The sequence below is a fragment of the Eubalaena glacialis genome, chromosome 14 (assembly GCF_028564815.1).
Source record: "Eubalaena glacialis isolate mEubGla1 chromosome 14, mEubGla1.1.hap2.+ XY, whole genome shotgun sequence".
NCBI lineage: Eukaryota > Metazoa > Chordata > Mammalia > Artiodactyla > Balaenidae > Eubalaena > Eubalaena glacialis.
The window spans coordinates 46506036-46526160 of NC_083729.1; the positions used below are offsets into that span (position 1 = coordinate 46506036).

The 20125-nt window shown below is 40.2% G+C and overlaps 1 protein-coding gene across 3 annotated transcripts in view; it reads left to right on the top strand.

Annotated features, from left to right (window-relative positions):
- The window catches only part of SPTBN1 (spectrin beta, non-erythrocytic 1), a 195498-nt gene that overhangs the window by 43346 nt on the left and 132027 nt on the right, over window positions 1-20125 (top strand). For all 3 annotated transcript variants that reach the window (XM_061168630.1, XM_061168628.1, XM_061168629.1), the window contains one exon: window positions 10576-10770. In XM_061168630.1, the coding sequence (XP_061024613.1) occupies window positions 10623-10770 (148 nt within the window). In that variant the 5' untranslated portion in view covers window positions 10576-10622. The remainder of the gene's footprint in view (window positions 1-10575; window positions 10771-20125) is intronic.

Here is a 20125-nt window from a genome sequence, read left to right on the forward strand (position 1 = left end):
GCGTGGTAGTGTTTAAATATTATGGAAAGCCAAAGTGAATCTCCACATTTGCCTTAACTGACCTTTGTTACCAAGCTTCATACCCAGCACCTTTGTAGTCAAGTTTTTAAAAAGTAACGTGTGGAATTCTAATGGATTTCGGTTTGTATATGTTGTTAACAGTGTTTTTTTTTAAAAAAACCTTTTTTCTCAAATTGATAGGTTTAAACAAATTTTAGTAACAGAGGTTTGATCATGTTAAAATGGTAATTATTTGAATGTTTTTTCTGGGATTGATGTCACTTCTCCTTTTCAAGTATCATAGGCCAACCTTCACTCATTTTGTTTATTTGAAAGGTTACAGATTTCTAAATAGTTTGGGAATCATTTACCAACCATGCAGAGGGGGAAGGCTTGCTGCTGACATGTAAATCCAAGCAGTGAGGGTTGTTTGAACTGCTCTTTGAGACAATTTAACTAATAATATTTAAACCTTTGGAAATTTGGCTATTATTAGACAAGCCTGAGATTTAAGTCATTTTCCAAAGGAGAATGATTCTCAAAATATGACATATTAAAAGAATTATGTTTGTTTATCCCAAATGAGATTGTGAAATTTGTGATTATTCCTTTCCTATCCAAATATGACCCTTCATATTTTGTTGGTTGAAAATAAATTTCTTATAAAAATGTATCCTTTGCTAAATGAATCTGGGTGAGGAGACTGTGGCCCCTTACATAACAATTACAGTTTATCCTGATCCAGGATACATTTTTATTTAGGCAGAAAGAAGCATTGTGCTTCAGCATTAGAATGCTCTGTGGTGATGCTGCCCCTGCCACCTGCCATTTTCTTTCACGATTGTTTTTGAGCGTCTGCGGCGGCTTAAGTGCTGGTGCTGGGGATATAAAGATGAGCAGGACAGAGAGGACCCTGGCCCTCATGGAGCTTAGCGTGTGTGCCTCGTTCATCATTTCCTGTAGTGTTGCTTTTCATTGTGGTTTTACATATTTCTGTCATGTGATCATTATTCCAGGAAATTGTGATACGCATTTTCGCTTGATAAGATTTGCAGAGAATTTAGGCACTGGGCTGTTCTGGAAGTGGAAGTCTGCTTCCAAACAGCATGTTATTGCTCCTCTGTTGTTCAGGCACTCAGGCCTTATAAAATTTCCCAAAGAGGAAGGCCGTGAAGTGCCAAACTCACTGAAAGTCAGGACTGGCGTTTTGGCAGCAGTACCATTAGACCTACACCCTAATGTAATTTAAAACTATTCTGGAAGTAAAGGGAAGACCAAAGTGGTGATTTATAGTGGCTCAGAAACCCCACGCTGGCCGTAAGACCATGGTGTTAGGTCTGCATTGAGTTAATGATTTCACTTTTAATTGCTTTTCTCTGTTAATAGAACAAAAACAAGGATAGCCTTTAACTGCCAAGTGTATGACGAAGCCTTGTATTTTAATAGGAATTATTTTTAAATGTTTTTGTTTGGTTCAAATTAGGTGATTTTGAGGCTTATAGATACTGGAAAAGCTGACCTTACTTTCTTGATCTATTTTCGAAATAAAGCTAGTGTTAACAAATTTTAGGGCTTACAAATTTATATTTAGAATCTAGATAGTATCATATGTAGGCACAGAAAAGAAATAAGGTACTTTGTTTAAAATTTTAAAGTACAAATAGTACATAAGGATAAATTTCTATGCCATATAGTAAGAATTTTTCTTTTGTTTAAGGCGCTCAAATAATAAATCTGTTTATAATTTTACTGTTCATTGTGCAGTTCACTCTGTAAAGTAGAGGGTCAGGGAGATGCCTTGTTATTCCCCCTACTTTCTACTTTTCCTTGTAGAAGAAATGTATTCTTGGTCATACTGTATCATGGTAAGTTCTTAAGCCACCCTGATGTAATCTTTTAAACAGATTGTTTTAAAATAAAACGAATTATGGTCAGTGTATTTTCTGATAGTGAATCTTTTAAAATAAGTAATTTTCTTTATAGTTAGGGTAATTTTGCTACTCCAAGTAGTAGAACCTGGTTTAACCTGCCCATGTTAAAAAAAATAAAATTTGTCCCTACAACTTTATTCATAAAATTAGAACTGGACTCCCAGTGGCATCTTTGATCTGGGTAGGAAAGAGGTTACATCTGAATATTGGGAATGAAGGTGTCTTAGTCTGTGTGAACTGCTGTTACAAAACGTCATAGACTGGGTGGCATATAAACAACATTTATTTCTCATAGTTCTAGAGACTGGAAAGTCCACGAACAAGGTGCTGGCAGATTTGGTGTCTGGTGAGGGCCTGCTTCCTGGTTCATAGACTGCCGTCATCCTGCTGTGTCCTCACATGATGGAAGGGGTGAGGTTACACTCTGGGGTTTCTTTTATAATTCCATTCATGAGGGCTCTGCCCTCATGATCTAATCACCTTCCGAAGGTCCCAACTCCAAATGCTGTCATATTGGGCGTTAGGAATTAACATGTGAATTTTATGGGGGAGGGGGACACAAACATTTAGTCGGTAGCAGCAGGCTGGTAATGAGTGCTTTAGTCTTTGAGTGTTGTAGGCAGAAGATGGCTAAATCATCACTGCTTACCTGAAGTACATACGTTAGTGCTAGGGAGGAGTAGCCTAATGTGAGTTTTTATATCAGAGGCATGATAAATGGGGCCCATGGTGTATGAAATTCCAATTCTTTAGTACAGGGAAATGTACTCTTCATGTTCCTGTCTTCTAAGGCCTGCCTTCAAGTCTTAATTTACCTGAAGGTGGTACACATCTTTCCTTTAGCTTGGACAGTGTTTCTTAACCTGTTTCCCACTATTCTTTTCCTCCACCAGAAGTCTTTTAGACAGTTTGAAATTTTAATACCCATGAAATTTTAATACTACAGATATACTGTATCTGTGCTTACATAAAAGAAAGTTTTTTTGCCCCAACGCCCAAATGAATTTTCATCCTTTGGGACCAGTATTGCCCCCATTGAGAATACATGAGCTAGGATACCTGGCTGGGTGGGTTGCTGCCCTACCTAGTAATTAGACTTTGAAGGAGGCTAATCTATTATTTATTTAAGAACCTTGAGTCCGTTAGACAATTTTCTGATATGGACCGCTGTTAAAGGGTTGTTCCTCAAAGCACAAGCTATTTATTCATTCATAGAGTCATACACGCTTGTTTCAAACCCTCCTGGCTTCTTCATTTCCTTGCTCTGCCACCATGGGCAAAGCCTTAGTTTATTCATTTGTAAAGTAGGCAATAATAGTATCTACCTCAAAAGGTTGCTGGGGAGACAAAAAGCGAATAAAGCACAATGCTTGGCATAAAATAAGCCAGCAAAACAATGAAGTTATTTTTAATAGTACTAGAGTTTTCTTTGGTTGTTAGACTCATCAACTGTCTGCATTTTAAAGATCAGACAAGTTCTTACGGCTCTGGATTCAGTGGTGATAAAGATATTATAGATGTTGGGTTCATAGCTGTATGACTTGATCCAGTTGTTTAAATCTTCACACCCCAGTTTCCACATTTTGTTAAGATAGAAAGCAAGGTAAGTTGGTTGAAACTTCAAATATAGCAGTAATCCTAATAAATGTACATGGGTTATATTTGCCCACTAAATGACAGACTCTTGGATTGAATTAAAAAATAAGAGACATACCTAAGACAAAATGACTCTAGAAGGTTTAAAGAACAGAAAGGGGGTGGGGAGGGACAGGCAAAGATTACTGTCAATAAAAATAGAATTAATATATGAATATGGAGGAAATAGAATATATCATGTTAACAACCCACCAAGAAGATAAAGTAATTATGATGTTGCATGTATCCAGGGAGTTACAAGTGAAATCTGTTAAAACCACAATCATAGTGGTAGATTTTAACATACTCTGTCACTGATAAATAAAACAGACAAAAGTTAGTATGACTAGAGAGTATTTGAAGACCACCTTTATTAACGAGGTTTCATTTTAAACAAGTCTCTGAGTACCGTTCCCTCGCAAAATGGTCTGAGTCTATGAATTTTGGCTGGTTTATGCAGCCATATAATGCTCTTTGTACAGTAGATGTGTTCCTGTAAAGCTCCAAGTAAACTAGATAATTGTAAAAGCGAATGATAAACTTTTCTAAGGGACTTTGTATGCATGTGATTTTTTTCTTACGTTGTCAGCTGTCACACTAGGACTTTTTCTGTGTGTCCTGGTGTTTGTGAGCAGAGAACTTTGAATGTTTAGGTTGGACTCTTGAGCCTTTTTATGGAACTGGGTCCGTGAACCTGAGTAACGGTCGGTTAGCCAGATTTATTCATCACAGTGGTTCTAGATGTGGTTTCTTGCAGAGACTCCTCTTTATTGGCCATTTACACGTACTGCAGAATGCCTCGGTGGCAAACTGTAAACGGGGTGTGACTCTCTTGTTTTCCGACAACTGAAGAGTTGAGAGGATTGAGGCAGAACTCTCAGAGGTCCCTTCCTGGAAACTCTCAGACATAGTTTGGTCCCTCCAGAGTCCCTGAGCAGGATCTTTTTTTCCTTTTTTTCTTTTTTTTAAGGTGGCACACCAGCAGTCCAGTGTATGCTTTTTCAAGTTTTTTTTTATGAGTGAAGTAGTAGGGTTTTTAAGCATCTGCAGAACATTTGGGTTTGTGAATTCTGTCGAAGTAATTGTTGGCATATGGTTTTCCTCCTCAAGAAGGGTTGGCAAATGTTAAGTCACCTTTTTCTTTAATTTATTTGAGCCTTTAATTAATATTGGGTATTAATGAAGTGTGTGTTTGTGCATGTGTGTAGCGCCAGTGAAAATTCCATTTATTCCCTCTTTGTTGCTTTGTTCTCTAGTTTGGACAAAAAATAAATTATTTTCATGGGTAAAAACTAAATTAAAAAGGAAAACATACATTTTAATAAGTACGTAGAGAAGCACCTTATTAAATATAAGTTCATGTTCATTAGCAGCCTAGTCTAAAAATGTGACTGCCTTGAAATTGAAGGCAGAGAGCCCAGCAGATCTGTGTAACTTAAAGGGGTATGTGTTCTGGGCTCTATGACTGATGGAGACGGTACCCCCGTGGCAACTTGAACTGTCATTGCTCCTGTGGCCTCACCTTCCCATCCTCCATCCAGTCTCCCACCCTCCCAACCAGTCCATAAATAATTAACAAGCACTTAATGTTTCCAGGCACCTTGCTAGGAGTTGAGAAATATAAACACAGTATGATGGGGACATGACCTTAAGAGCCTGTGTCCTACTGATGATTAGTAAATAGAAGTTTTGTAATTATGAAACAGTCTTATGATGATAAGTGATAGGGCAGAGGTATATAAGGAGTCTAGGAGGGAGGACATATGTGGGTCGTCTAACTCAGACTAGGTGGTGGTGGTGGTGGTGGAGGCATCAGGGGTGGCTTCTTGGATGAGGTGATACATCAGCTAGGATTTGTTGGAATAGGAGAGAGCTGTTCTAGGTAGTAGTTTTGGAGGTGAGACCGGAACATGACTTTTCCTTCAGGAGCTACAAGAGTTAAAGACAAGAATATTGAAACCAGGCTGGAGAGCTGGGCAGGCGCCTCATGAAGGCTCTCATTTCTCTTCAAAGGGTTCTGGGCATTATTCTGAAGGCATGGGGATTTATTATTCTGAAGGCATGGGCATTGGTAGATTTCAGTCATGGGAATAAAGTGATTAGAATTACATTTTAGAAAGGTCCCTCTGGCGGCAATGTAGGGTGGCGGATTAGGGGTTAAAATGAGAGGTGAGGCACTGGAATAAGAAACTATTGCTTGAGCTGATTTATGAGATTTTCAGGAGGTGCAGGCAACCTTGGGGCCTGAATATGGGAGGAGAGAGAGAAATGAAGGATGACCGCAAGGTTTCTAGCTGAGGTCAGTGGGAGAAATGAGGGTGCTGTTCAGTGAGGGAGTGACAGAGGGAAAACAAAGTTTGGAGGGAGGAATTAGGAGTTTAGTTGTAGACACGGACTTGTTGATCCTTAGAAGACGCTGCCCTTAGCTGTCCAGGGAGTGGTTGTCAGCATAGGGTAGTGGGTAACATCATCCAGGCAGACGGAAGAGGGCAGTGGAAGGAAGCCTGGAGATAAACTATAAAGAACAAAACCCCATGTGTTGATCTAATACCCATGTGACAGGGAAAACAGATACGGTACCTTGGAAAATAAACAGATCAAGTGTTTTCCCTCTGGACTTTGCCAGGTGTTGACTTTCAGAATTTTAGTCAATGAAGAGAGCTATCGATAATAACTCCTAAAGCTGGCAGTGGTGAAGCTCCAGTTTTTTTTCCTGATGGTTATGACCTTGTGGTAGCATGTGCCAGAACTGGAGGAACCTCTTTGCCTCTTTGGGTCTATGATAATAGCTTCCTCATCTATTTCTGTCTTTGTCTGCCAGTTTGAAGAAATAAAATTGTCTTCTTAATGAAGCAGAAAATGATAAAGCTTTTGGAATGTCTTTGTATTTTTGGAAAATTCCAGTTCATAGGAATTAGAGAAGGGCAGAGGATTAGAGAAGAGTAATTTGTGGAGGGGGCTTGGCTTTTTTACTTATTCCTTATTTTTATACGCGCACACACACATACACACACACACACACACACACACACAGAGTTAGGATGGAGAAGAGCAGGGAAGCAGTTTTAATCATCTTCCCAATGTCTGGCCACAGAAGACATGGGTATTATTCATATCACATCTGGGATATTAGTGATTTGTATTCACTCAAGGATTATTTAATGGGTTCCTGCCGTGGTGATCAAGTCAGAATTCGGGCCGCACCGAGCCACCTGGGACAGTGAGAGCCCTTCTCTGGAGTGGAGATTGTCTTACCTCCCGCCACCCTTACGTAGTTCTCTCAAGCTTTCCTAATGGCAGCCCCACCACCAGGCCCAGTTCCAATATGGCCAGCCCTCCTCTCTTCTCTCCTCCTAATCTTCCCACAGCCATCGAAGTACAGATTGCTTCACTGGCCCTCGGGACACATGGCTGATAGCTAGCAGCTTGGGAAAATCTAGCCCTTTATAGATAACCGCCTGGGGACACCTATAGGTGCAATGTAAGCTGCCCCTGCAGCTGGCACCGTCCTTTGTTGAAGTGGGTTAGGGGATAATGATGGTAGTAGCTTGCTGGGCTTTCTGGGATCCCTGTGCCATGGGCACGCTCTCGTCCACGCTCTTGCCTTGACTCTGACTGTTGCTTCACCCTCAGGTTCCTGCGTTGTTGCTGTTGAATACCTGGAAGCACCGTTTCACTATGGCCCTGGTGGGGATGTGGGATTTTTTTGCTTTGACATATCCCTGAAACTTAAAAAAAAAATTCTATCATTATGAAAACTATACTGTTTGGTGAGAATATTGCCTTAGGACAGAGAACGTTGAAGACAAAAATGCCCCTGATATCCAAGTTTTTAGACGCTCAAGTGAAACAATCGAATGAAAAGAGTAACTTATAGTCGATACTTCTTTTGTATACAGACTCGTAGGAACTTTTGCTCCCCAGTCACCTCTTTGTTTTGAGGAACAATGGCGTTATTAAAGAACAGCATTAAAGAAGAATTCTTAGGAAACATGTGCTGACATTCTCTGAATGACTTATTTTAAACTTAAGTCAAGGACTCAATGTTTGCATGTCGAGAAATTTGTGGGTAAGTCAGTGGTAGGAAGAGATTCATGGGATGTAGTTGGGCTTACTCTGGAGGCAGGGGTGGTGGGAGCTGGAGCACAGGTTGCTTGCTGCCCTGGAGGCCTCGGTGTAGCTTGTTCTCGTTGGTCAGCAGGTGGCACCAAATAGCCAGGATGAATCTGGAGAGAGGTATGTGGTGTTTAGATTGCACCTTGGGTTGGGTTAAACATTTTGGAGTTAATAGCACTCTTACGTTTTTTTCCCCCTAGAGATGGCATCCTCCAAGGCTGAATTTTGTAGAAGTCTTTGGTTTTGATAGAGTCATGAAACTTAACCATCTCCAAGGTCAAATGGTACATAACAATACTGATTTTTTTTTTTTTTTGGAGGGGTTATGACTCTGAATGCTAAAAGCCAACTGTAAGATCCTTCTATAGAATATACTTACTGGCTTAGGTGTCTGAATTTTTTCGTGTTTTTATGAAATCTTTACAATACGTTGCTAATGGAGGTGTTAAAATTGATCTGCTGATAAATTTATATTTTTGACCTTAATAATGTCTGCCTGATGGGAATCCAGGATTTTACTCCCATCCGAGATGTTTCTGTTTGAGCAGAGATGGGTGACTCTGAGTTACAGATGGTGGTTCAGTTGTGAGGGGGACACGGAGGATGTGTTGGGGATATTCTTGGATATCTTGTGAGAAAACAGCTAATGACAAAGGAGGGGGCAGGTCTGTGCTTTTGCCCCCAATTATTACACTACTTGAGGTGCAGTTCATTTGTTTCAGCTTAATTTATTGTCCACGGGCACCTGGTTGCGTGTGCCTTGTGTGGTTCTGTGGTAGAACTTGAGAAAAGCTGCCTTTTGAAGCACAATAAGAGGAATGTTTCTTTTCTGCGTATGTGGCTTTGTTTATTTTCTTTGTTTGGTGCCATGTGTGGGGGAAAATGTGAGCTCGAGTGGTCCATTTGTGGTTGCTGGGTGGTGTCTGGTTTGATTAGTGCATGAGCTCCAGTGATTAGGCTTGCTAACTCTGGTCTGTGCGTGCATTCTTGGTGCACGCTGAATGAGGTTTTCACGAAACGAGCATCCAGGTACAAAATCTTATAATTAATTTTTGAGTCTTAAGATGGGGCCTGTGGGAAGGGATGGGAGGGGGAGATGACAAACATCTTTTCCCTTGGGATATCTTCCTACAACTAAGTGGGGGTGTGTGTGTGTGCATCTTTCTTCCTCCTCTTCCTCCTCCTCTTTTTAAGTTACTTAGATAGGCTTGTATATAAAATATGCAGGAAGTTAACCACAGCCATAGGAATTAAGCACATATCCTTGCCTCCTAGAATCTGTTTTTCAACAGGATTGATCTTTTAAAAACATACATCCAGTGATGTCAGTTATTAGGTTAAAATCCTGCCGTGGCTTCCCTCACACTTAGGTTAACAGCCCTTTGTGGACTGGCTCCACCTAACCTTTCCAACCTCATCTCCTTGTATCTCTCCCTGCCCACCAGACTTGGGCCACACTGAGCTCTTCATTCCTCCAACAAGCCCTGCTGTTCTCACCTTAGGACCTTTACATGAGTAGTTTCCTTTGCCTAGAATGTTATTCCTCTTGATCTGGATGTGACAGAACCATTGAGAGCTCAGTTTAAATACCGACTGAGGCCTTCCCTGACCACCAGCTCTAAACTAGCCATTCATTCCTTTTCTCTCTTTTATTTTTAAATTAAGATATAACAGACACATAATACTTTGTAAGTTTTAAGGTGTAAGATATGTTGATTTGATATGTTTATTGCAGTATGATCAGCACTGTAGCATTAGCTAACACCTCTATCACTTCACATAATTATCATCTCTTTTTTGTAGTGAGGATGATTAAGTCTAGTCTCTTAGCAGCTTTGAAGTTTATAACAGTATGATTGATGACTCACTCTGTGTCACATCACTCCAGTTTCATTTTATTTTCTTTCAACTATCTTGTCTTTTCTTGTGTGCTTTTTTTTTGTCCAGCTCTTCCTAGTAGGATGTAAGCTTCACTAGAGCCAGGTCCTTATCTTGTTTACTGTTAACCCAGCATCTGGAACAGTGCTGAGCATGTACTAGGTCCCCAGAACATTTTGGTTCCATGAATGAATAATAGCTATATTGAGGGGAGAAGCGATATATTTAAAGCTAAATGTATCTCTCTTAATTCTCTGAGGGCACTGTGATAAAGATGGCAGTGGGCCAAACGTTGAGGCTGAAGTTCTTGTTTCCCATTTATCCCTGTAAAACGCTGTGGCCCTGGGTGGGTCCCTGAGACGTAGGTATTGGGGTGGGTAGTAGAATTTGTAATAACACAGTCATATACATAATTTCAGTCATTATTCAGTCATTTTTTGGTATCTGTTAAACACTAGTACTGTCCTTGCTGCTGTATATTTACTATGTCATTTAATCTGAGGCATCAGTTTTCTAATATGTAAATGATATGCTTAGATAAAATGATCTGTTAGCGCTCTTATATCACATTATATGAATTTCTAGGAGAAGCTAAAAGATTATAGTTTATGGTGACACACAGTAGAAACAGATTAGTTCATGCAGAACCCCAAGGTAGGTATTCATCCAGCTCTAATAAAACTTGAAAATTGCAAAGTTTAAACTTTAGAAAGGAGGAAGAAACCCACCCTTTGTTGGGTCTCCGTCATCTCATTCAGTCTTCTCAACAACCTGTAGAGTATCTTCCCTCCTTAATGTCTGTGGAATCGGAGGCTCAGAGGTGTTATGTGCCTTGGCCAAGGTCACACACATGTTACGAGGCAGTGCTGAAGTTCCCAGCCAGCTTCGATTGACTCCAGAGACCTGCTCTCAGCACGTAGGAGTTGTGTTATCTTCTGCTCACCTTTCCCCAGTAGGTTTTGTGGGGATCGACAGCTTAGACTTCTGACGAGGGTTTTCCTTCTGTTTCTCACAGACCTCTAAGAAGGAGCTGATGTGGAGGAGCAGCTGAGGCGGTCCAAGATGACGACCACAGTAGCCACAGACTATGACAACATTGAGATCCAGCAGCAGTACAGCGATGTCAACAACCGCTGGGACGTGGACGACTGGGACAACGAGAACAGCTCCGCGCGGCTCTTTGAGCGGTCCCGCATCAAGGCTCTGGCAGGTAGGGGGCCCTCATGTCCCGTCACAGGGGCCTGGGATGCCTTACAGGTCCCTTTGAAATCACCCACCCTGTCCCCCTCTCAAGGTCAGCTCACCTCTGCTTGAACACCTCCCACCAGAGCGAGCTGACTGCTTCGTAAGGTGGCCAGTTTCCTATTTGGGGAACTGTCAGTCCCACAGCCAAAATGATTCAGAGCACCAGGTGGTTTTTATAGCCGTTCAGAAAGAGATGCCCTAGGCTTGTCAGAAATCTTTTATGTTTAACACATCTTACATTTCAATATATTGAAGTATACTATACCTTAGACACAAAAATACAGTTTGACCCTGGAACAACATGGGGGTTAGGGGCACCAACCTGCTGCATGGTCGAAAATCCATGTATTTAACTCCCCCAGAGCTTAGCTACTAATAGCCCACTGTTGCCCTGAAGCCTTATCCGTAACATAAACAGTCGATTAACACATAATTTGTAAGTTATATGTATGATATACTGTATTCTTACTGTAAAGTAAGCTGGAGAAAAGAAAACGTTATTAAGAAAATCATAAGGAAGGGAAAATACATTTACTGTACATCTATATATTTATTGAAAATAAATGTGTAAATGTAAGTGTAAGTGTACCTGCACAGTTCAAACGCTTGTTGTTCAAGGGTCAACTGTATACAAATTAACCTGTTTACTTAGGGCCTGTGATATATAAATTAACTTGACCTGTTACAGTACTTGCTTTGAGTGACCAAGGTTAGTTAGTATCACGTGCAAAGGTTTTGGATCTGAAAAGCAATAGCTTAATCTGATGAGGGCACATTTAATGCTATAACAGGTAAGTCTGCCATTGATAAAGTTAACAGGCACACATCCCTTACTTCATGATTTCTCACTCCCTTGTTGCTGTTGAATACTTAGGGCACACTTTTACCAGGGCCCTAGATGGGGTGGGAGTGTTTTATCTTGGAATTGCCCTGAAAATCAGGAAGGGGTTCAGTCACAATGAAAACTCAGCAGTATTGAATATGTGTAAACCAAGGGGCCAGTGTGGAGCTTATTCAAAAGCTTGCCTCTGTACTTTGAGACTCCAAATAAAATGATTTCCAAGTGAGAAAAGTGGGTTTATGTATTTTTTCCTAATATCTTTAATTATGACAGGTAAACAAAAGTCATGACTTAAACAAGTAAGTTTCCTGTTAATTGTGAAGATAGCTGACTCTTTTGTTACCTTTACAGTGTAATCTGTTTATGAGGCATGTATCATTTGGAGTTCTCTTGATTGTAAGTAAAAGGAAACCTAACCCAAAGTGGTTTAAATGACAAAGAGACATGACAGAGAGTAGTAGACAAATTCAGCATTTAAGCCAGACTTGCTCCTGGGCTTAGATGGTATGACCAGGATCCAGTTTCTTTCCACTTTTTGGCTTTCCTTGCTGGTGTGGACTCCATTCTCAGGTAGGCTCTTGGGTCCCTGGAGTCCCAGGATGGCTGCCCCGGGTCCCAGATCTGTTTGTAAGGACATCCAGTAGAAAAGAGCACCTCTGCTTGCCCAGTACTGTACTTCCACTATGGCCATGGGATCAGTCTCACTGGCTTGATTGTGCTTGGGTCACGTGCCTCTCTCAGAACCTCTCTCCACTGGAGTCAGAAGAGGATATGCTGATTGACATCAGCTGATCAGAATGCATCTTGGGGTGCAGGGAATTGCGGGGTTGGGAGTGGTGAGGGGTCAGTCCCACCCAAACAGCTTGGCTAGAAAATTTAGAATATAACAGGAAGGAGGAAGAGGGAAATGGATGTTGAGAATGCAGGCAACTAAATGCTATGGAAAAATTGTTCAGCTGCCTTAGGATAATTTGTTTTTTGAGTGGTGGTGATTTGTAGGTCTTTCTTGAGCTTGCCTGATTTGAGGGCATAAATGATTAACCAGATAGTCACTCTAGAATTAGAGCGTTATTTTCTAGCTTATTCATTAACATGGCACCTTATGGAAACCATGATCTTGTCTTGTGCTAGTGGATCGATTTGTACTTTAATGTCTTACCTCATTTTTCTTGAGGTTTCATTTGAGCCATTAGACCAGTATGATATTAGTGGCCAGTTATCTTTGATCATGAGTCATTTACTTTCTGGTTCCAGACTACCAGGTACAGTTGACCCTTGAACAACGGGGGTTTGAACTGTGTGGAGGATTGGTGCCCCTCACCCCTGTGTTGTTCAAGGGTCAACTGTAGTATTGCCCTTTTAAGAATTTTACTCGCAAACTGCAGAGCAGTTCCTTGCTTTGTTCTTTTCTGTAGTTCTAGAGGAGATCCCCAGCTGTCCTTAGGATTAATCAGTTGTCCTTACACTTCCTAAGATGTCTTTCCCTCTGTGTTATCCAGGTCCTTGAACAAATGCTAATAATAGTAAGCATACTTACAGTGTGTCAGGCACTGTTTTAAATGCATTGCATATATTAACAGTTAATCCCATAACAACTATGAGAGAGATTGTTATCTACAATGTATAGATGAGGAAACTGAGGCACAAAGAGATTAAGTAGCTTGCCCAAGGTCACACCGCTGATAAGTGACTGAAGGCAGACTGGCTCCAAAATGTATACTCTACTATTTTTTTTTATATTCAGTAAAATGCAGAATGATTCAAAGCTCACTGGTGTAGAGAATTGATGATGGGTAATGCAAACATGTTAAAAAGATCTTTAGAAGGCTCAGAAATGCATCCTGTGGCTTGAAGAAGCCGTGAGTAACCACGAGAAGTTACTGAAAATAAAACATGCTGCCTCCAGGATAAATAATGTGGAAAAAAAAAAAAAAAAAGAAAAGAAAAACAAAAAAAGAATTGCTTTTAGTGAATCCAGAAGATACCAGGAAAACCACCTGTTCATGGAAGAAATTATCTTGCTTATTATCTGACTTCCCAGTTCTGTGGGACAGAAAAGTCTCTGAGCTCTCTGAGAAGCCTTATAAGCTGATAGTGGGAGTAACAGATCAGACCAGCACCGTCTAGAACTGTGGTTCTAGAATTTGAGTGGTCTTCAGAATCACAGCACAGATTGTGGGGCCACCGCCAGAGTTTCTGATTCAATAAGTCCTAGACGGTACTTGATAATTTACGTTTCTGACAGGTTCCCAGGTGATGCTGATGTGGCTGGTCTGGGGAATCCCATTTTGAGACTGGTGTAGAGTATCGATGGTCATCTGGTCTACTTCCTTGGGTGTCTGAGGCCATTTCATCTAGAAACAAAACAAATGAACAAACAAACCAAAAACAAACTCACAGATACAGAGATCATATTAGTGGTTACCACAGGGAAAGCGGGGTGGGTATGGGTGAAAGGGGGTTGACTGTATGGTGAATGGATGGTAACTAGAATTGTGCTGGTCATCACTTCATAGTGTATACAGATGAGGAATTCTATTGCTGTAAACCTGAAACTTACATATTAAAGAAACCCTTTAATCTTTTAAAGAAAGGTAAAAGCTAAACATTTTCTTTTTACAAGTGATGAGTGTTTATGGTTTAGGTTATATTTTGTGGAATCAACACAAAATATAGGGGAAGTAGGAAAAGTAGTCTTTTTAAAAGTGCAACATTTAGCTTGAAAATATTGATAAAGTAATTAAAATTAATATCTTTATATCAACACTCATAAATAGTGAATTTAAAAAATTAGGAGGCTATGTACCAAAATATTCCATGTTTCTTTCTGAGTAACTTTTTTCTTATTTGTATTTGAACTTTTTCCTGAAATAAATGTGAACAATTTTGTAATTAGGAAAAAAAACAACATGAAAACATCTTAACATCTAATATCACATTCAAAAGTTTTGATTAATTTTTCTCCCAAAATAATGGCATAGAGAAGTAGTAGGAGAAAGCCTGTGTATGAATGAACATTTAAAAAAATGACAGAGATTAAAAACAAGATTAGTTTGGGAGTTGTCACTTATTAGCATTTATGAGATAAAATTTTGCAGGAGAGCCTTTCTGCTAAGGTGTGGACATGGGAAAAGGAATTGACCTTGAGTTTATGTGGTTATGGGGAATTAAGGACAGCTGAGAAACATAGGAAAATGAGGTGAAAGCACCTAATTGTATCTTTTACATTACATGGATAGAGTAAATAACACTTATTAGTGGCTGTATGTGTAAGCCAGATTTCCTTTAAGCATAAGTATATATTTGAGTGACCAAGAATTTTGGTGGAGCATTTAATCAGCTAAAGCAGTGATGTACATTAAATGTCCAGATCAGTGCTGTCTGAAAGAAATATAATACTAGCCACATGTGACTTTAAATGTTCTAAGTAAGATATTTCACTTAATCAGACAATCCAAAAATATTGTATCAACATGTAATCAGTGTAAAAAACTTATTATAAATGAGATACTGTACATTTTTTATACTAAGTCTTTGAAATCCAGTATATATTTTATTTTCCATGTCTCACATGGTCATTTTTAGTCCCACATGGCCAGTGGCTGCCAGTTTGGACAGTGCATCTCTAGTGCCTTCACGTAGATGTTTTATTGGTGAAAACTTTATAGATCCTGCTGAACAAATGTGGGCTTTAAAATCCCTATCACGAATTTGGTCTCGAGTATAGTTGTGAAGCCATGAGTAGTTGGCCACTTGGCTAAATGTGAATTTAAATTCTGATGAGAAATAACCCATCAATTGAATCATTATTTTTAAAATAATCACTCTTTATATGTGTGTGTGCCTTCCACTTCAAAACTTTTATTAAATGGATGCAAAGTAGCAACAAAGATCCTCCACAACATCCACACTCTGCTGTTTCAGCTGAAAACTTTGGCGTTGTTCTTGAGCTCGAGCACTATTTTTGGATGCAGAAGACTCAATAGCAGACTTGTTTAAACATGCATATTCCAGGGTGTCCACGCTCCCTCCAAAAAATTGAGATTCACTTCAGTGGGAGGGAGCACAGGAATCTGCATTTTTAATGCATACAATACTCTTTGAGAAACACTTTCCTGTGACGTGGTCTAAAGTGTTCTCACTTAATGTTCAAATCTTATTATCCTTGAATATTCTCACCAAACTGAAAATCAACTTTTCATCTCTCCTTTAAAATATTAGTCTGCCCTTTCCCCCCAGTAAGTAGGTCACAGTTATGTTTTGATATCTCAGCACCTAAGAAGGCTTAATGTTCTGCCTGAACTGAGTAGAGAGCTGTCTCGTGGCAAGAGGAACACATTCTTGCTGTAATCCCTGCCCTCATTATAGCCCCTGTCTGGGGCATCTTCCTGCAGGAGGTGATGGAGGTTCCCCCGCCTAACCCCAGCCCCTAGAGTTGTTTGGGCCTTTTAATTTGTAGTCTCCAGGAGGGCAGAACATTTCTTGGGGGCCTAAATTAGCTCTCTAGTGCTAATTAAAATTAGTGGGGACTTTTCAAAAGTTATAGATAAAAAAATTCAGGCACAGGGTTTTCTCAGGAGGAAAAGACTTGGACTCCATACACTGAGAATCAAAGCAGAACTTGCCATCTACTTTCTGCCAGTTGACTGCAAATTTCAAGCTGTCATTAAGGTTATATGCTTAAATTATTTACTTAATCCCCAAATAGATAGACCTGTGCATATATGGTGGAAACTTATTTTAAAACTGTAAAAGATTTTTTAGTTTACCTTTTTTGAGAGATGTCTTATTGTCTTTTCTACCTATAATCATGAATTTTTAATTAGGTGGTTTAGATATTGGCTTCATATTTTTTAAGATCCCCTGTGCTACGGTGGTTTTACTTAGAAACTTCCCAGAATACGACTGTTAATTCACAGTCATTTCCCCCTGCCAAGACTGAATACACAAACAAACAAATATATGTAAAATATTTTACTTCCTTCTAGTGGAAGTATGGTGCCAGCTTGCTATTGAATATGCAAAGAGATCTATAAAACATGGTCTGGAATGATCTAATTAGGAAGATAAAACCTATTTACATGAAACGTGAACTAAACTTGTATGCAAGTGCCAAGAAAGTAGTGCAGGCAATTAGTGCTCTACTAGTTTAGAGGGAAGGATTGATCGCAAGAGGGAAAAAAAAAAGGCATTTTAAGAGGATGGGTCAAGTAATGTAAAGAACATTGGAACTTGGAGAGAGAGAGAGTGGAGCCTGAACCTTGGCGTGGCTGCTTCCGTTTCCACTGCAGCAATACAGAAGAGGCCTTTCACTAAAACAGAAAGTGCTTTTGGCTTCTCAAGATGATACACCACCTTGAGCTTGGATTCGTTCCTTGAAAATTAAGCTAGAGCTTTTCTTATTTGCATACTCATCACCCTGTTCAGATGGAACACTTTTATGCCCCAAGGGAAAGGCTTCTTGCATGATGGAGTGGATTTTTATAGATAGGATTAACAGATTTAATAGCTACCCCATCTTTTTCCCCATCTACTCTTGAGGCTGTTTGCCTAAATTATGCATTATTTGGGATTATTTGTGAGAGCAGCATGGTCCCTAGTGCCACTAAATACACCACCCATTACTTGTGAAATCTGAATCTGAAAGAGCATTTCATATCAAAGAGGTTCATGCAGGCTAGTGACGAGAAGGTCTGTTTAGGTCATTAGAAGTAGTCCTGGATTATACCCTCAATTTATTTTCTGTATACATAAGGCTTCAGTAGTTTCCTGACTGTAGGACTGCAGGAATCTTTTCTTTCTTTTTTGGGTAGAGGTTCCTCAGATTTCCTTCCCCTCTCTTTCTCCTTACTGCTGTAGATGACACCCTCCTGACTTTTGAAATCAGCTTGGATTTCTGCTCCTGTGCCTTATATTCTTCAGATTTTCTTCTCATCTCAGCAATGGCTGAAACTCCATAGCAGCTGAGATGAATGATCCTGGCCGGGAGAAACAGCCTACTATTCCTCTCCTTCATCAAACCTCTTAACCACACACCATTCCTCTTCCTAACCCAGCCCCCATTCCTGCCCTTCAGTCTCTTTCAAGTTTCATTCCTTAGGTCAGAGAACTTCTCAGTCCTCATCCCCTTACTCATCTTTTACTGCACCTTAGCCTTTGTCTTAACTTCTCACCCCACCAGAATATTTTCCTTAAGTCAGTCCCTTACTTTTGAGGAACTCCAATCACCATTTCTAGGGGAAAATCCCATCTATTTTATGCTTGATTTGTGATTGAACTTAGGGAATGTGAACTGTCTTTTGTTGGAGACTGCCTAGGTAAGCAAAAGAGGAAAAATTCATGATTTTTCTCCTCTCTTCTACTTTTCCTGGCTCTCTCTGCATATGTGCACCCTCCACCCACTGCCATCTGTCTGTATTTTAAATATCAGCTTTATTGAGATATTATTTACATACCATAAAATTTTCCCCTAAGAAGTGTACAATTCAGTGATTTTTAATATACTCACAGAGTTGTGCAACTATCACCACTAATCCCAGAACATTTTTATCATCCCCCAAAGAAGTCGCATACACATTAGCAGTCGCTTCCCATTTTCACTCCTCCCCAGCTCCAGGCAGCCACTAATCTAGTTACTGACTATGGATTTGTCTTTTCTGGACATTTTATCTAAATGGAATCATACAACATGTGGCCGTTTGTGACTGGTTTCTTTTACTTAGCAAAACATTTTCAAGGTTCATCCGCGTTGTATAGCATGTTATCAGTACCTCTCTGATTTCTCCCTCTGTTCTCTTATGTAAGTAATATTGGTAGATTAGTGAGGAAGAACAGAAAAAATTCTGTGAAAGTTACTGACAGCATAATACTGTGATTTTAGTTGGCAGTTGCCTGGGAGTAGATGGCAAATGCCTCGTAGGCATCTGAAAGTACTGTAGAGTTAAGTACTTCTTCATTTACCTGGATGTGGTCATCAGATAAGCCTCCTGGTGGGTGTTTGGTGGTCTCAGATGGTCATCTTTGTTCCATCTGTTAAATTCACTTATACTGTTTAACTCTTTTGCCAGTTTTCTATCAAAGTGGACCTGTGAGCAGGTAAAGAAGAAAATATAAGAAGGTAAAAAGAAAATACATCATTTACATACAGGGCATTTATAAAGTCCTGTCTACTTTAAAAACATGTCCCACAATGAGAGCAAGCTAAAAATGTCATGAAGTAGGTTTTATATTAACAATGGCAATTCGGATAGCTAAGGTTTTTATTTAACCACCATCTGCGGCAGTACCATTCAATTTAATTTTCTAATTGGTAGAGAAAATTGATGCTGGGTAGATGTTAAATAGTTTCTTAAATTATGTTTTGATGTTTGACACCAAGTTGATTAAAGAAGATGGCTTTGATTATTAAACTGCGTATTCGTCGGTAGTTTTGACACGATCACATAAATAGTAACCCAGTGGGAGGGTTCTGGGTAAGAAGGTAACAAGGTGGTGTGTGTCTGCTGATTGGCTTCTCTGGAAAGAATTCTGCATTCACAATTATTTGGGGTTAGTTCTTTCTGGTTTTCCGGAACAGGGATTCACTTGAGTGTCTGAATAAAAAAAAGATAGTGTGTGGTGGAGTGGGGGTTGGGAGGTTACTGCAAAGTTTCAGGTGCACAAGCCCCAGAAATCCATTAGTGACTGAGGCTGCTGTAGGGCTGGAGGTGATCTTCATCTTTCAGGTGGGGCGGGTACCTCATGGATGGGAGCCCCCTGCATAGTGCTGGTATCTGCTCATCATAACTCAGCTCACCGATGGCTTTGGTATGTTGTGGTTCCAACTCTACCTCCTGCCAATCTTTCTCTTTTGACGTCATTGCTAAACGACTCAATATCCTGGCCTTCTCTGGTTCAGATCTCTGTGAGGTTGAGTATGGAGTTGGGGCTCTGATTGGCCCGGATAATATTTTTATACCAGGTCATGACCAACTGGTTACTTACGAATGATTACCTTTAAAAGAGTTACCCGGAACATTGGTGAAGAGCAGGAAGTCGTATGTATAAAACATACTAGCTGCATTCATCCACGGATTAGAGGGGATTTGGCTGGCAGTCGGAGGCTATGGTTGGCATTTCTAATGCAGAATTGTGGTGTGGTGGGGGAAGGTACTTTATGTTAGGACTTTCGGGGAAAGATATTGGTATATCTTGTGTGATCAAGGGAAGAGCTAAGCAGCCAGTATGAGGGAAAGGCAAAGTGCAGACAGGCCCCGGAACAACAGAAATTAAGGCTTTCCATCTCTCAGTCTCTTGATTTTAGCTTCTGTCTCTGCCCCTGCAGGTGGTCTTCCAGGTAGCAGGAGATGTGGTTGCCATGTGCCCCTGGACTTTGCTATCCACCACTTGCCCCATTTTTCTAGTTCCAGTTGGAAACGTTGGGGCTGTTTGCTAAGGAGGATGTAATTTACGAGGCTTTGGTCACGGGGTGACTCCTGAA